This window comes from Mycteria americana, chromosome 2 (genome assembly GCF_035582795.1).
Source record: "Mycteria americana isolate JAX WOST 10 ecotype Jacksonville Zoo and Gardens chromosome 2, USCA_MyAme_1.0, whole genome shotgun sequence".
In the NCBI taxonomy this organism is placed as follows: Eukaryota; Metazoa; Chordata; class Aves; order Ciconiiformes; family Ciconiidae; genus Mycteria; species Mycteria americana.
Window position 1 is genome coordinate 36,052,719 of NC_134366.1, and position 18,539 is coordinate 36,071,257.

The following is an 18,539-nucleotide window of genomic DNA, read 5'->3' on the forward strand; positions in this document are numbered from 1 at the left end:
CTCTTGGCACAAGCCGGTGCCAACCTACTATGGACTGGATAGTGGGAGTTCTTAACCACTTCCATAAGAACAGCTGTAATTTACTTTTTTGTAGAAAAACTATTAAAGTTTAACTATTTTAGTTTCATGAAACAGTCAAGGCCTCGCTGTACAGAGAGCTTAAAAAGCACTCAATATGCAATGAAAGAAAAAAATGGTTCCCTTGGATCACACAAGCAATTCCTTGGCAAAGTAGATCCAGGAACTCCTCACCTGCTCTCGGCAGAGCTTCAGCGCTACTTGGAGCTCTGCTACCGGCACCTTCAAACAGTCTGCAGAATGGGATCACGCTAACCCTGATAACATCTTTTTTGTGCTTGAAAACCTTTGGTCTGGCTGTTGACGCAGGAACAAATGAAAATTCAAGTGCACTCCATTTCCAAAGGGAGGTTTGCTACCTTTGGAGGGAAGGGACTTGAAAAACAAAGCAGTTCAAAAGTCTCTGCCGGTGTGCCAGAAACCACTGCACGCCTATCATTCAATCCTGATTACTTAGCACATAAAGTAACATGGGAAGTAGTGTGCCATAACCATTAGATATGGAATAGGATTAGAACATGAACAGCAGTTTAGCACTGTATACGAACAACCACTAGAAGTAGCTTAGGTAAATTTAGCTTTCACTAGACTGAGAACTTATAGAATCAGAAAATATCATAGATGCAAGACACAGATGAGTCTTGTAAATTTTTGGACGTAGAAAAACAGCTCAAGTGCCAGACCTAACAGATACAAGTTTTACTTAGTATGACAAGATCATACCCAAATAATATAAATGACCTATCTTATGCATATTAAGCTATTAAGAAAGTAAAAGGTGTGCTCAGCACCCCCTTAAGGTCACAGAAACAGTTCAAGCATCTTTAGATAGGAACCTCCTTCATGAACATAGGTCCAAGAAAAGAAGAACACAGTTTTTGAAGTTAGGCAAGACTTCCACCCTAAAGATACAGATTTCCTTACTGGTATACTTTACCCTTAATTTTAATTACCTGCCTTTCCTCTGATATATATCTTTATTTTCATTCTTTATTCATATAACAATGGTTTGGACACATTTGATATTACTAAAGCACATGAATATGTCACATCATGTCTATGCTGCATTATTCGGAATTTAGTCACTGTAAATTTACTCAGTCTAAACTCAAGTAAGTCTACAAGTCCTTCTTCCTGCTGCTGTGGAAGTTTGATCCCTCTGTGTGAGGGCTGGGGGGTTCTTTATCTCTTGAGATTCTCCAGCTGGTACCAGGGAGTTTTCTCATTTTGATCTACAGTTTTGAAGGGCAGAACCTTGCTCCAACAAGAGACATTTGAAATTGTCATGAATAGAACTGGTCCTTATAAGGGTTCTCCGCATTCATCATTTATTTGCAAGACAGCATGGGTGAGATCAGACAAAGGCCTGCACAGGTGATCCCTGCACCTCTCCTCAGGCTTAGAATACAGATGTTCAACCAAACTCAGTTTAAGCAAAAAGCCACAAAATTTGACAACCTACTCTTGCGAGATTAACCCTCTCTGTGATGATACCCCACCCAAATTCATAGAAAAAGGAAGTACTAAACTGCGTTGCAGTATACCTTTTGTGGAGAAGTATATATGAAAAAACTGGTTTAGGCAGCCTAACTAATTAACTAACTAGAGAAACAAACAAATAAATATAAATCTTCCTTCAATTGGTCCCACATCAGCCTCTTGTCCCATGTGAGGTCATTAATCCTAGTAATTTCCAGCCCTCAGAAAAAAGCCCTCCAGCAAAATTAGACCTGGTAGTTAAAGCATAAAGTTCCTATCCCTTTGTTTCATTCCTTACATACATTAGGAGGCCTTTAAACAACTATAAAGACACAAATGTTTTTTTCCTTTACAAGAAAGGTACTATTCCTTAAACAGAAAAAAAAATCCAAAATTTGAGAGTCAAAGGATTAGAAGATTTTTCTGTTTTTACATCTGATTAAATTATCTGAATTAATTAACCTTTAATTGCATTTGCAACTATTATCTAGTTCTGCACCCCAGCAGAAGTCCCACCATATGATGTCTATATCTTAGTCAATCTTACTCCCATATTCAAAAGCACATGCAAAAAAAAAAAAAGTGCTAGAGTCTAAATTAGCATGAAAAACATGTGCAGTGGAAAAAAAGAAGTCCATAGTATTACAGCAGTGCAGGGATCTGAGGTGAATTATATATTATGAAGTTGAACATACATGCCTGTGTCAGATGTGTCTTGACAAAGAGACTGAATTCTCTATGATTTCAACAAGATCTCTGTACATCAGGTGCTGTAAGGAAGATTACTCCTCCAGAGGAACTGTTTGGGGGTTACTTATCTCACCGTGGAATGGGCCAGACATCCACCAGATATGGGGATAGTCCAGAAAATATGTATCAGAAGATCATGCTAAGGGTTTAACTGTGGTTGGCGCAGCCCAGTGAAACTCTATTAAGCAGCCTTCCTAGTCAATTGGTTATAAGCTTTTGTTTTAAAACAGAAGTCTCTTGTCTTGAAAGTTGTGGATGACCTTTCTAAGGCTGTTCCAAAATGTACATGAGGCAGTAACCACAGCCTGCACCTGCAGAATCTGCAATAACAGCCCAGACAAGGATCTCATCCCTCACTGAAGACAGCAGTGGTAGCAGTATAACTATTTTTAAGGAAACACTCATTAGAACACGTAAGAGAGAAGCAGAAGGACACAATGTGAACATAGGCACGCTTATCAGTTGTGTGAACCAGGGCATATAAAAGAAAAGTCGAATAGCCTCTGCATTACTCACAGCCGAAGTATAGCTGAGCGTATCCTGAACAAGGCAACCTCAAAGAGCCAGCAGAACGGTCTGCTGGTGCCATAGTACAATCGGAGGAAAGGACTCACACATCACTGACTTTCTACAGGGTCACATTTCCACCACCTGAGGACAGTCAGGCCTGGCAGCCAGTGCTAAGAAGAGTACATTTGAGGAGCGTCTGGCCATCAGCCTAAGCAGCAGCTCACGCATTTCCTGTGCCACTTGGAGCTGCATTCTCCTTGCCCTACCAGAGACGCCACTGTCCAGGGCTCTTCCAGGATCCTCCTTTACATATCCACGTAAAGCAGCAACACAGAACTGAGCCACCTTCCTCTCCTTCACCAGATTGAGTCTTCACCCCAAGATCCTTGAAGGGCTGCTTTGTCCATGGAACTCAAAGCACCAGAGGTAAAGACTGACCACATTTTTTCAGGTCTAGGGGCAAAGAGAATTAACTTTCTTCCTCTTTAATATGCTGCATCATAGCCAATGCTTGCAACATTGATCACTTCAACATGCTGTTATCCTTCTTCCACTTGCCCACTGTATCCTGGTTACCAGCCCACCCAGATTTAAAAGTCAGTAATAAATATCATTTTAAGTTAGCAAATGTTTTCTGACCTACACAAAGTAGGAGGCAGGAGACAGCAAGGAGAGCAGGGGAGAGATGGGGAACTGCTGCCTTTAAAAGTTGGTTCAAGCGATACGCCCATGAAAGATGCTAATTTGTTAGAGAATTTGGACTGAAATCAGGGAGGCAAAATGATCTAAAAGATTAAATACTGCAGTATTCCCTACTGCAGGGACTGATCTGTCAGAGACTAGCAGAGGTGCACTACCTGTGTTTCTATAAACACTGACGAAGAGCAAGATGTCGGTGACCTCCTAACAGTCTGGTGTGATGCTCAGTCTGCCCTCATCAATCCACCAAGTAAGCCCGGGCCAACCTGGACACCCTACCAAAGTAGGTAATACCTGTTCAGACTCTTCCAACCCCTTTGCCATGACAATCTCAAAAGCCCCTCCAGCTTGATAACTCATTTTGCAGCAGGGACACCCAAGCCATCAGTTAAACTGTGGCACTAGGGCAGACTGAAGTAAGTGGCAAATCGCCACTTACTGTAAAAGACCTTCATTTTGAGATACACTGTCTTCAAGAACCAGTTGATTCTCACCCCAAACAACTTGCTCACTGCTCCATCCTTTCCCACACCAGCTTTTTAGAAATGACTTCAAACCAGTCCTTGTCTCAGTGGAACCACCACCACAAACCACATGGGCTTCACCAATTTCACCTAAGCCAGCCTAAGCCTATGGGATAACGTATCTATTTGGTCAGCTCCCAAGTGCCAAAAATAACTGTAGCAAAATTAAACAGAGTTTCAGCACCTTCTTGGTACGTAGATACACACACAGAGACTTCTTCAAAAAGCAAAGCTTGCAAAAGAGATTAACAAAAGTTTTTTCACCTCTAATCTATTTGCTGCCTTTTCTCTATGCAATGCCATAATGTCTGTTGTGGGCACTGGACACACTAGCAGAAGTTAACTGGAGAGGGCCTCTAGGACAGCATTCCTGGTCAGTAAACCTTTCCCTTGGAATTGACCTCCCTGCTCCCTCCACCAGGATACGATCAAAAGATCAGATGGGTTCATGAACAACAAAGTAATGGGAACAGGAACGCTCTGGGGTTTGGAAGATTACACGGGAGGTTTGTTTGCATGTTTTTAGCGTGCCTCATGCTTGTTGACGTTTTTAACTTCTCCACTTGTGCCAAGAGATAACAATGACTAACTTAGGAGGGAAAAAGTCACTGTATAAAGAAACAAGCATACACATACTGAAACTGGAGTTGGCTCAGGCTGAAAAGATGATGACTCACAGACCCTCAGTATTTAGCTTTGTTTCTATAAGTCAGATAACACCAAGAACTGCTAAAGCAAGGGATGAAGATTCAGTCTGTGTTCTTGCTTAGCTCAAATCAAAAATAAAAAGAATCAGGTTTCCAGTTTGAGAAGTCTCACAAAATTTACCATTAGCTCTTCAGTGACAGGGGACAGTTTTTAACTCAGGATTATAAAAAGAAATTATTATTGTCTCTGGGTAGCTTCTTCAGAATGATTCTTATTTACAGAATGGAAAAATGTAATGTTTCCTTATCCGCTCCCACCATCCTGCCATCAGTTTTCCTGTAACGTGCTTTGCTATTAATAAGCAACTGAAGTCGGTCCTTTTCTACAGTCACAATAAATGGATACTCAAAGAGCATAAGTTTACCTTGTTTTTAATAAGACCACAACTTTGATTTAATAGCAGTGTTGCTCTATTAGCTACGCTTTGTGTTTAAATGCAAAAGACCACTACAGGGACATTTTCTGTCCTTGTTTTTAATAAAGAGCTTTACAAGATTAGAGAGCAGTTGTCTGTAATGTGACATGCTTCAAAAATCTTTGGTAAGTGATTTGCCTGTTAGATAGTTTTGTTCCTAGCAGCAGTTTTGCCATAAAGTTGCCTAAGCAGAAAAATTTTTTTTTAAATTTAAAAATTAACAAACTGCTCTCTTCCTCTCCCTGCCCTTTCTTCTTTGATGCATTGGACAGGTAGCTGCTTCTTAACAAGCATATTCTCTACTCCATCACTGCAGTTTTTAAATAAAATACTGATAGTTACAGAGCCAAGAGACACTCTTGCAGAGCCCTGCTCAGAGATTATTTGACAAAGTTGTTGGTGACTCGTCTGTGTAAAGCCTTCCAAACAGTTGTCCACCCACTGAACAGGAGCTTCACCAGCCATGAATATTCTTATATTTCTTACAAGAACAGGAAAGCCTTTGACACAGTATGTTGTAACAAGGTCAAGACTGACATGATATAAGCTGGTATTCTTGTATGTTCAGAGACCATCTACACAGCAATACTCTACAGTTGTACCTCCAACTTCAACAGACGTAGTACAGACTCACTCTAACACACAGAACTCCTCTAAAGAAGCTGAAGCAGTCTTTCCTGAAGAGACCAAATACTATAAATGATCAAGCAATAGCAAAGTGATGAAGGATGAGAACAGGATTAAACAGGCTGTTTCCATTAAGACAAGGAAAATATGAAGATGCCCCAATGTTATATCCTAGGCTGAATACTGTTTAATAAAACATATTTGTGATGTTAGTATCAAGATAAGCCAATTTTGCTTATACGATTTTGGTTAGTCACAATCAGAAGTCTATAAACAACTTCAGATGAACCTCATCAAGGTAGGTGAGTGGACAACACCATGTTAAATTATGTTTATCTACATCAAGTGCAAAGTAACACCCATTGGAAGGAAAAAATGCTGACGACTTACATGGTTTTAAATTAACCATATCAACTTAAAGAAAGCAGCCTGAATGGCTATGAAGACATTTCAGTGAAGAACTAATGTGTACCACCAGGAACCCTAAAAAGATAGCAAATTGCTAGGATGAAAAGCCTACCTGATGGAGAGAGGGAAGAAATTGCATGATTTATATAAATCAGCAGTGCAGTCTCATCCAGAATATTACATTCAGCACAAGCCATCACAAGTTCAAAGGGACATTGCAAAACCAGATAGAGTTCAAAATAAGGTAACAAAAATGATTATAGCATGGAAAGAGTCATCTAGAGAGACTGGGATTGCTTGCTTTAAAAAACAGCTGTATAAAAGAATACATAAAAACTAACTGTACAGAAGTTGGAAGTTCCCTGTCTCATAGCGTCACTGAAATTAAAGGTGAGATATTCAAAACTGATCAAAAATAAATGCTTTCATTAGCAACAGAATAACATATTTTTCCTTGCCTCGTGAAGTCTTTATCATCAAACCCCACACACAAGCTCTGTAAATGTGAGTTCCAAGATGAGTCTGAAGCGAAAATACTAGCCAGATTCATTAAAAGGCTGTATATGGGTAACATGAAAAGCTATAAATACAATGGTTGATGGCAACAACCTCCAAGCATCAGAGTACAAGGTATCTCTGGCTATTTGAAACCAGAAAAAAACCAATGTGGAAGGCAGACTATACAACATTTGCCCACACACTCTCTTGAAAGCACAAGAAACATTTTATCTGTGGCTAAAACAATCACCTGTTAGATCAACCTTAAAACTTATGGATATAGGACTAAATGAACCGTCATCTTGACCCACTACAACGTTTTGCATCTACACTACCTTCCTCTGAAATAATTGCTTTGTTTTTTTTTAATAAAACCTCTACCACTATAATGTAAATATTTATTGCCACATGGAATTGCAAATGATCAACTCAAAAATGGGACCTTTTAAGCAGGACTTCCGATAAATTCTCAGTTTATGCATACACTGTATGAACTGAGGACAGACATCTCAATGGAAAAAATCAAGAGACATCACTCCTGCTATTCAGCTTGGAGACTCAGCAGTTTTAATGCATGTCCTGGCAACCTAAGAGACCTATTGATTTGCAGCCATTCATTCAAGTGCAGTGAAAGCCATAATTAGATAAATAGCTTTGGTAAAACTAATCTGAAACTCATTTGTTTGCGGACTGTCTGTTTAATGAGATAAAACAAGAAATTAGATATCTGCTGAATGTTCCTCTTTGTATCCTTCAACACAGTAACAAAAATATAAATAAAGAGGTATTCATTTAACTACCATTATCATTTTTGCATTTTATGTATTTTATTCTAAGCAATTGCTGTCAAAGACAATTACAAAGACAATATTTATGAATAACGATGCTCTAACGGGCTGACCAGTTTTATCAATCTCTTTCATACGTGTGGATACTGAGGAATAAAGAGAACAGGTCTTTTAATCATTTGTAAACCCTCTTCGAGCTGACAGAGTATAGCTTTATGATGGCACGTATGGTGTAAGTTTTTAAAGTTCCATTTTTGGTTCCATTTTTGGACATGATTATGCCATCCTTTGTGAACAGAAGTTAAATTCTGGTTAAGTTTTCAAAAGGTTTACAACAATTAATCTAGCAGGATTATTATATTTTGTATCTTAACTAATTTTTTTCCAACAAAATGCTGAGGAAGACTACTTTAAAGAATTCCTATGCATAAATCAGTGCTAGCACAGACAGATATTACAGTTTACCCTTCCTAAGCCGAAACACACTTAAAGCTTGGGATACGCTGTGTTCTCACCTTTCTTCTTTGGCAGCTAACTACTAGATTCTGCTTCTGTTCCTTTAGGACTCGCATCTCCCATGAGTTTGGCCTTCCTTAACAAACACCACAAATCTTGGTTCATCCTACAACACAGATTCAGCAGCAGACTCGCAGCCCACACCCCCAGATTTGCTTTCGCTGCCAAGAGGCCTCGGGCGCTGCAGAAACGACAAACCGCAACAAAGCACTGGATTGTACACAAGCTGGGACCCAGACCAGATCTAAGGGATTCTTTTAGCTCATTCCTTCAGCCATCCAGTAAACAACAGCTTTGCGACTTTCAGAGCTAACCATGTGTGTGCATTGTTTTTCTCCCCTTCTTTCCATATTTTAAAAATCAATTTATGCATCACTGAAGTGCATTCACCTATGGGATGAAATGGAGCATCTGCTTAGCAGTGTGCAGTAGCAGTCTATGACAGCAAATGATTACCACATCCATCTGAAATTACAAAGTGTTTTAGGATCACTGAGTCTAACTCTCTCAGTGAGAACTTGGCCAGAAAACCACAATTAAATGCTTATCGTCTTAAAAAACCAAATAAACAAAACCCAAACACCTGCTCTCCCTCCCCCTCCTCACCCCAGGCAACGTCATAAATTCTTGCTGCTCACAAGTGGTCTGGACCTCAATTTTCTGTTGGGGTTTTTTGGTTGTTGGTTTGAGGTTTGTTGGGGTTGGGGGGGGGGGGGGGGTGTTAATCCAAAATGGAGTACTTCCTCTGGTTTACTGCTCTTCAGTACTGACCTGCAGACTGCATACCGTCTACTGTATCACAAAGGGCATGGTTGCTTTTTGCATGACATACGTCGCTTTGGCCAGTGGTATCACTGTAAGCAGCCACAGACCCTTGCTTGGTGCTGCTTCTTGCACAGTCTCAGTGATGATGCTGACACACCACCTGCAGAGATGCTCGGAAGGGCCAGCCGCAGGAGAAGCTACCAGCAGATCACAATAAAGCACACACATATAAAACCCACTCCATAATTAAGCAACAAGACTGCTGGAGAGCCTCTGGACTAGTTCTTTCCTTACTGCTCTAAGTCATATAGCCCATGCGTGTCTCAGACAAATAAATACTTAGGTATGAGGTTCAGAAAGCACACACACCCCCCCAAAATCAAGGAAAAAAAAGAAAGTTGCACTCTTCACAATCAATCTTTTAAAAAAGGCAAACTAAAAATCATCCATCATTTTAAGCTTTAATGGGTTAATTTAGTTCTAAAACTGAAGGCAAAAAATGATTACTGATGCAATGAATACAACTCTACTGGTATTTATATAGACTGAAGGTTTTTTTTCCCCCTCAATCAGCAGAATATTTTCTTTTTGCACTATAAAAAGTATATTGACTTTTAATCAGTTAGCCTGCTGTGTCCTCTCCAGGAAAATGTCTTGTGAAAAAGGAATTCATCAGAATAAACTGTATGCTATAGTATTTAAATATTAATAATTGACCCTAGCTTAATACAACAGCCGTAAGTAGATCACTTTACAAGGTCAGACTAACCCAAGTCAAACCATAAGTTAACTGAGATAAAAGACACTGTGACAATTATGAATAGCTACTGCCTTTTACACCTGGAACTTGAAAATATTCAGATCCTGCTTCCACGGCTTTTAACTTTACAGCCCCAATGACTTCATTTTTACCCTTAAACTTTTGCCAAAAGTGCAGATATAATGAAAAATGTTTAAATCAAAAGGTGTCATATGGATAAAATATATACAGCAGATACTAAAAAGCAACCTAAAATATTCCACTGCAATGGATCTACGCATATGGACCCTACGGGATCTACGAGGCAGCCTGATTTGGGGAAAAAGAGGTTTCAGAGTTTGTGCGCAAAGAGCGGAGCAATGTATGGATGGCCCAGCCAAGCCAGCCCTGAGGGACTACAGAACAGAGCACTCTCGCTCTGTCCAGAGTTAAAAGGTGTCCCATTTTACTTTCAGTCCCACAGCACCATACTGAGCCCCAACCAACGCTAAGGCTCTTTTTCTAAGCATTAATATGAACCCTACTAGAAGATGGCTCACATCCCAAGGAGACGACTCTGTGACCTACAGCACCTGGGTGAATGGTGATCAGGCACAGGAATGCGGCAAGACCTATCTGCGGTCTTTAGTAGTTCAGCAGAGCCAGACCGAAAGTCAGTGTACTGAACCCCATCCTTTCCAGACGCTGGCTGTTACACCCAGCACTCCCCTGGGGAGAGGTCAGAAGCCATGGGTGGACAGCAGCCCTTCAGCTGTAACTGAATAAGCAAGTTATATAGTATAAAGTTATATAGTATAAATTACATAGTATAAAGTTGCATAGTAGAAGTATAAAAAGTTGCATAGTATAAGTATAAAGAACAAGCAACTTCCTTTCCCATATGTGAAATATTACTTTAATTGTTATATATTAAGGATAAAACATCTGTTTTATTACAATAACTTTCCATGAATTAGGTTGAAAAGATGGCATATTCTGCTTTCCTTTTTTTCCCCTGCTTTTAAAAAGCTATCGCCTCCTATTTTCAGCGTTTTCATCAGCATAAAAATGCACAGCTTGTTTTGCAATTTCCTCACGGCGCAAATGGAATTCAAACCACTGGGGCCATACGAGTAACAACAGCTGAATACAAACCTTAACAGAGTTTGTCATAATTGTACAGTGCGGCGCTTGTTCATTCATCCTGGCGGCTGGGAAATCTAGCGTGAATTAACCAATAATGCAGGTTTGCAACCAAGCAAATTAAAATATACAATTCCACAAAGTGAATTTTGTCTATTTCCTTTTAAATACATAACTAAGAAGACAATCAGCTCACATTTAAATCGAGCCTCTCATCAAGACATAACACTAGCAGAAGTTTTGCAAATACTCAAATACATTCCTTTTAATTCCAATTGAGTTGATCTTATTTCCTACATAGATTTCCTTGATAGGTTTCCAAGCCACACATGGCAGCACCACATCTGAGGATCTGCAGGCTATGTCCCTTAGAAACAGGAGCAAAACCAAAAGTGAAAGTAGTGAGATCCTTGTTCAACCAGAATTACAAAAGCATGCAGGGCTGGTGATCGATATTTTCTTTCGGAGTCCCTAACTGAAGGTTACTAACACAAGAAAAGCAGCACTTAAAGACTGACCGTGGGCAAAATTGACTCAAGGTGTTTTCAGCTTGAGCTTCATTTGCAGTGTGGGCAAGGCGTTAAAGACAAGACCATGTTTCGTAGCAGCCGACTGTGGGTCAAAGAGGGACTTACCAGGATATGCTCTGGCCAAAATAGAGAAAGGAAACGCAGAACCTGTCCCATAGCTTAGAGCAAGCTGCTGCATTTTTTTCTGTGTCAAAGGGTCGATGTCAATTTTATGCACCTTCCAGGAGCACGAGCCACATGATGGCACCTCTTCCCCGTGCGTTGGTCCTCCTGCTAGTGCTGCACCTGGACCTTCCCAGGGATGCTAGAAAGCAGCTGAGATGTCAGTCCAGGCATTGCCAGCCTCAGACCCAGTGCCAATGTAAGACCACAGGCAGTGGGCGTCATCCTGGCAACCAGACTTATCCCCAGCCTCAGGGAGAAAAATAACTTTGCATTCTGCAAAACTTACTAAGTTACTTCCTAGGGCAGAAGAGTGGGTTTGCCTTCCATTGCATTCAACTGTAGTTAATCAAACCCTGGCATAATTTCTCAGATGTCATAACACATGGGCTAATTAAGAAGTATTCTCAATTTAGTAATTCACTGAACACTGACTATGAAACAAATTATTATGCAAATAAACACAAGAGACACTGAAATTCCCCATCAACTACCGTGGTCACTGTCGCTAAGCTATTTTACTCATTACTCAACATTTCATGTGTCACCAGTCACAGACCTGACAAGTTAAAGGATACTGTGAAAGACAATTATCTTAATCAAATACGTTTAGCAGGAATACATAATAAGCCTGATTACAATGGGAAAAATTCAAGACTACTTACCACGACTATTTTTAGCCACATAATAACTGCCAAAGTGATGGGGGTATTAAGATACTGAGTAGAACCTCTACAGCAGGCTTTAAAGCAAAATGTCACCAATATCAATCAGCCTACTTGGATAATACTTCTGACAGTAAAACTTTCAATTCACTGAGCCAATCCAGTATTTTTGTGCACTGATTTCAGCCAGTACAGCATCTACACACCACAACACTGCATCTTTTTAATGCAGGAGAAACTCCAAAATTAAAGCCTTTATAGTACGTATAAACATAGGTACCAGAGCAATTGTTCTCCTGATTTTTTTCTCCTCTTCTCATTAACAACACTGGTCAAACGAGCATAAAGGTGCTAATGAAATGTGTTGATGGCACAAAATTTGAGGCATTGTCAAAACAAATGTAAACAGAATGGCGTATGGGAAGATTAGGTCACTTGGAGGATTGGAATATTAGGAAAAGAGTGTAATTCAGCAGCATGAAAGACAAGGTCACTCAGGCACTACTAAGATGAGGAGCTGCAAACAAGAATATGGACTGTTATAAATGTCAGTCATTGGTGGGAAGGTTACCTGAGTACAAGGTAGATCTATACGCTTGGCTCAATCAAAATGTCACTATCAACCACCAACATAATGTAGCCACGGAAAGAAGTACTGGAAATTCTGAGTATTTCCAGCAGGGAATTTCTAATGTCCTGGCAAAACCTCATCTACAACACTATGGTTTCCCCAGTCGCAAGATTAATTGATTAGAGGAAAGTAATTTGAATGACATAAGCAACTGAAAGCTTCTTGCAAGAGACGAATAGAAGTTTAGCAGAATGTAGGTTGAGAGGTTCGGATACTTCATTTAATTAAAACAGATTGCATATAATTTGATTTTTTTCCGCTGCCAAAGAAGAGTTGTCTCCAACAGCATGACAACTGCCAGTGCCAGAATATATGATAGATACCTCTAATATGCTCCAACCCTCCAGCTATTTTCAGCTTGGGAACCTTCTGTGCCTGATGAGGAATATGTATGTTCAATACATTTCTCTTCCATGAACTTCTCCAGTCTCACCCTGAACTCATGTAAACTTTTAGCATCCATACCCTAACTCCTGTGGTTTATTTTCAGCCTGTAACCCTACAGTCATTTTACATCCTGACATACACATACAGCAAAGTTGTCACTCAAAACAGAGCTAGGGTGAAGACAGTCTGAGAACATTTGCCTGGCTGAAGACCTCTAGGAACCTCACAAAAGTCATTACAGGGTCTCAGAAAAGAAAATAGTCATGGTATCTCTTCAACTTTGAGCAAGTCAAAAGGCATGTCCCATGGTGAAGGTTTGTACAGGCCAGCAAGATCTTTCACAATATCAGAGTAATAGGGCTTGACACCATGACATCTAAAAGGTTTTCCAGCTCCACTACTGTGACAAAGAGCAACATCCATGCTCACATATAACAACAGTATTTTGCTTGTGTGTAAATGTGAACCTAGATAGCAGAAGATGTCATTAAAAATGTGTGTGTGTCTGCATGTGTGTGCAAGCTAATTCCTCCTCTGACTTCTGAGAGCTTCCCTGCTCTCCCAGGAGGCACTCAGGAGCGGCATTAGCTCCATTAAGAGTCCAGCTGAGCGTTGTGAAAAGGATTTTTGGCATGATGGAGTGACTGCTGCACTGATGTGCCTGCAGGACCTCGCCGCTGGTGCTCCTGGTGCTTCCAGGGGCAGGGACCTGTATTTCATCACTAATTACGAGAGAAAGGGGAGGAGAGGAAGACATCTTTGGCAAGCATCAGGAAGAACATCAAAGACAGTTCATAACCAAAACTCTCATGCTTACTACACGTACGCTTAACACATACCTCAGGGAGGCAAACTAGCAAACAGAAGGGTCCCACTTTCCAAAGATTTTGAGAAAGCACATGGCAGAGGGGAATGGTTCCACAGGGCACAGCAACCCACCACAAGAGATCCCTCCTCTGCCTCTGCACAAGCTCTGGCACACACACAACTGCCACAGCAAAAGATTGGATTATTTTCTGCTTATCCAGCAGAAACAAAGAAGCATCAAGCAGAGGATGAGGAATAAAACCCACACCTCGCAGCTAGCTCACTGTGCAACTGCAGCTTAACCCCCATTGCCGTGTCGGACATCTGTGCTGCACCTGCCCTAAGATCAAATTTAAGAAAAACCACTGTCAGGGACAAGGCCAACATCCAGCTCAAAGTTCAGGAGCTTTAAAAAAAGCACTGGGCTTTGCTAGCAAAGGAAGTGGAGGTTAGTTTTATCTGTTACCAAACAGTCTAGTGCCAAGGGCCAAGGACCGAGAAGCCCAAAGAGATTTAAAAAAAAATTATTCCACCCCATTCTGGTTTGCAAAATTTATTCCATTTTTTGTATACTACCCTCTACTATGCAATGCTTTCCTCCCTGCCGCACCACAGGAAGTATTTGAACAGCATGCAGTGAAGTACATCCTCAAAACAATTATAGCACCCTTAACACTTCCATTATATTTTATTATCCATAGTCCCCAAGCATGCAGATTATCCCTGCTTTATAGATGAGGAAGCAAACTGCACTGCAGGCGGTCCCTGAGCAAGTCAGCATCAGAGGCAGACCCCCTGCTCAGGGGTCATAATATTTTTCTAGGAAATTAAACAAGCCAGAATTTCAGCTGGTCAGCATTCACTTGAAAACAGCTCACCTAAGTGAGCAACATTCCTGATGAAACCAGCTGGACAAATAAGACTCTCAGCTTGGCGTTTGAACAAACAAAAAAGCACAAAGAAAAAGTCACTGGAGAGGAAGATCAGACTAAATTTTTTTTCAAAGGGGTAGAGGGGATGGAGATTTCATAAGCAAACAAAACCCTCCAAAAATTAACTTTGGATTAACTTGAAATATTTTGTTGACGTAAAAAAAAAGGAATCTTTTTTTCACATTTTTGTTACTCAACCTTCCTCCAACCTTATTTTAAGGCTTCTTTATTTTAAGAGTCATGTTTAAAAGGGAAAGCATAAAAAAATGCTGCATTTGATTATTCTAACATAACCCTTCCTTCTCCCAAATACTGTCATTTTCAGGGTTGAAGTTATTCTCCACATTAAACAGAAATATGTGAAAAGCGCCGTGTCCCTAAAATTGCATTTCTGGGGGGAAAAGGCACATGTACAGAGCAGCAAGAAATCAACACGGGGCACTGCTAACAGAGCCAGACCACTCCCTGGAGAATCGCACGTGTGGGAGAGACCCTCCACGCACCCCAAGTGTCCACTTTGGTTCCAAAGGGAACAAGTGACATGAACATCACTACTGGACTCCTTACCGTAACCTGCACCTCAGAACACCCCACTAGGCACCTGCGCTGCTGTGTAATTCCAGCTGCGGGAGAACCCCTGCAAATGCAGAAACAGCAGAGCACAGCAGTCCCGTTTGTCCACACAGGACCAAGCCACTGGCCAGAAGGTCCTGCTGGAGCCACACAGCATCTCCACGCAGCATCGCCCACTGATCCAAGATCTGCTGGGCTCACTCCAGACTGACTTACAGACTCACCATCCTCCCTCCTACCAGGACAGACAGTTCAAGAAAAACTTTGCAAGATGACCCACAGGGTACTGGAAGGCGAAGCTGCAGATCACACCACCACTAAATCTGTCACGCTGTGTTTGCTGGTCCATAACACAGCACATCAGCAAAGACAGGCAGAGCCTCAGCTGGGAGTGCATGAAGCAAGACGGGACGAAGGCTTCAGCAAGCACAACTGAGGAGCTACCCAGGCTTCTTACCCAGGTGTTAATGCACCCACTCCAAATATTTACAGAGTAACTGTTGTACCACTCGCTTGTCAAATGCTTTCAGCAGCCATGAGGAATAACCATGAGGATAAACCTGAGCCTGCTCTGCATGGTGTCTCCCTGAAGCACCATGAATTTGTTGTGCTAGAACAGTATTTCAGACCTGCCTACAAACCAACACCGTTACCAGCAGTGGTTCTGCACTGCTTCTTACCTCCTTACTGCACACGTACTCCACTTCTGTGGTAGTATGCTTTTAAAGTGGAACAAATTAAACTCAATTCAGAAAAGGTCTCATCTTCACCAGAAGACAGATATCTGTCATAAACATCCTGCTAGGGCAGAGCAAGACTTGGCTATTTAAAATTATATGAATCCCCTTAGGTCTGTGTTTATACGGACACTTGTCAAGTGGATTACAATTTCACCTGAACAATAAAAATCATTAGGCGTCTGCATACAGACTAGTCTTTATTCAGTGGCTTAAGTTCACTTGATGAAAGAAACTTATTCTAGAACAGGACTCTGAATCAAAATATTACTCAGAAATAGCTAATCTGCTGTAAATTTATATACTAACTTAATCCTATTTATCTTCCTTGCATACATATCCTCTTATAACAAAGCACTCACCCAGGAAGTTTGGTTTTTAAATTCACACCCTACTATATTTCACAACAACTTCCCCTTGCAGAGAAAGCATTTATTTACATGGGTAAAGTACAGCAAAGTTGATGAGGGGACAAATACATCATGCTGGTTTCTCCCCACTAACTCCCTACACGGGCATTTATCTGTGCACCAAAGCCACATGGCAGCTCACCTGATTCCCCACGTAGACAAACCTGACTCCATGCAGGTAAACTCAACCCCTTCATTTCAACTACTCAGACGGTGGGTTTCAGTCCAGTTTTGGCCTGCAAGTAAGTTTTGCCGTGACCTGATGGCAATCCCACTCCCGTGATATGGCTCCAGTCACGACTGGGAGACGTCAAAGGCATGAGCAGCCGCTCACCACTGCGGTTCCCAGCTGCAGCGGTGTCACACCGTGCTTTGCCAGGGTGCTGCTTCCTACCAAACCACCCCCGTACCATCGGCCTTTCTAAAAGCGAGTGAACTTGAGTGAAATTTGGCTAGGGATTTCCACGACGCCCACCTGACCCCACAGCCTCCGTCTCTGGAGGCATGCAAGACTGGGGGCAGAGCACACCCAGAAGGGCCTTCTAGCTTCAAAAACGTGGGTGCGCGTTGAAGTTCACTGCTTTAACACGCGTTTGCCCAAGTGTCCGAGCACACCTGCGCAGCATCTCCTGACAGCCGAGAGCATGCAGCGGCCCACACAAGTTCTGCCACATGGAGGGGAAAAGGAGGGACGAGCAGAGCCACAGGAGGAACCCAGAGATGGGGACAGGGGCGCGCCCTCACCCAGACTGGTATTTCAGTTTTTACCAGAGCCGGCGGAGGCGGGCCGAGCCCGGGGCCGGCCTGCGGGCACCCCCGACCGGGGGCCGCCGAGGTGCGGAGCCGCCCCATCGCCCTCCCTCCCTCCCTCCCTCCGCGCCGCCCGCCCGGCGGCCCCCCGCGGGGTCAGCGCCGGGAGCCCGCGGCCCGCCCCCCACCGCGGCCCGGCCGGGGCGCTGCGGGCGCCGCCCCGCCTGCCCCGGGCACCGCCGCCCAGCGGGCAGGGCCGGGCCGGGCCGGGCAGGGCAGGGCGGGGGCGGCCCCGGCCCCGGCCCCGCGGGCAGGCGGCGGGGGCTGCCCCGGGCCGCCCGCTGGCTCACTCACCCGGCCGGCGGCGGCGGCGCTCTTCCTCCGCAGCGTGAGCCCGCTCCGCAGCAGCGCCGGCAGCTCCCGCAGCTTCTGCCGCAGCTGCACCGGCGGCGGCGGCGGGTCGTGGGCTCCGCCGCCGGGGCTCCAGCTGCGGGCCAGCTCCGCGCCTTCACACGGCGACGGCATCTTCACGGAGCCCACGGCCATGCCGCATCCCTGCCGGGCTGCGGCGCGCAGAGACGCTCGCCCGCCCGCTCTGCCCGCCCGCCTTCCCCTCGCGTCGCCCCAGCCCCGCTCCCACCCACCGGCAGGCACACGGGCAGGAGGCACTCGGGCAGGCACCGGCACCGGCACCGGCACTGGCACTCGCAGGCACCGCGCACCGCTCGCACACCTTCCCCTGGCTGCGCCGAGCGCGGCCCCCGCACGCCGCGGCCCCGCCGGGCGGGCAGGAAGGGCCCCGCCGCCGCTGCGGGCAGCCCCGGGCGGCGCAGGAAGCCCTGCCGACCCTCCACCTCTCCCGCCCCGCGCCGCGGCTCCGGCAGTGATAAAGTGCAGGTAATGAGGAGGGTGGAGGAGGCGCGGGCGGGAAGAGGCAGAAAGTCCTGTTAACTCCTTTGCGCTCGGGGACCGCCGCCCGGGCCGTGTCCCCACCTCTCCCAGTGGCCTGCGCCCAGCACAGAGCCCGTACCCACGGGGGTCCGAGCTGTATGCGAGCGGAGTTCAGGCTCCTCCAGGGGCTGGGCGGTCTCTGCTCGCTCCTGGAGGTGTCAAGGCCAGGCTGGAGAAAGCCCCGGGCTGAGCCTGCCTGGGCTGGAGGCTTCCCAGGGTCCCCACCTGCCCGAGTCACCCTCTGATCCCCAGGGCTTATGTGTGGCTGTAAGGGGTGAAGCGCTTCCCTGCTCCCTTCCCAGTGGATTCGTGACTCAGTGAGGTGTTTCGTCCTCCGTGTCAGCATTGATACTGGCG

The 18,539-nt window shown here is 44.0% G+C and overlaps 1 protein-coding gene across 1 annotated transcript in view; it reads right to left on the bottom strand.

Annotated features, from left to right (window-relative positions):
* Positions 1–17,829, bottom strand: part of RAPGEF5 (Rap guanine nucleotide exchange factor 5) — a 168,669-nt gene extending 150,840 nt beyond the window's left edge. The window contains exon 1 of the mRNA XM_075492975.1: positions 17,586–17,829. Coding sequence (XP_075349090.1) covers positions 17,586–17,777 — 192 coding nt within the window. The 5' untranslated portion in view covers positions 17,778–17,829. The remainder of the gene's footprint in view (positions 1–17,585) is intronic.
* Positions 17,830–18,539: the final 710 nt, after the last annotated feature.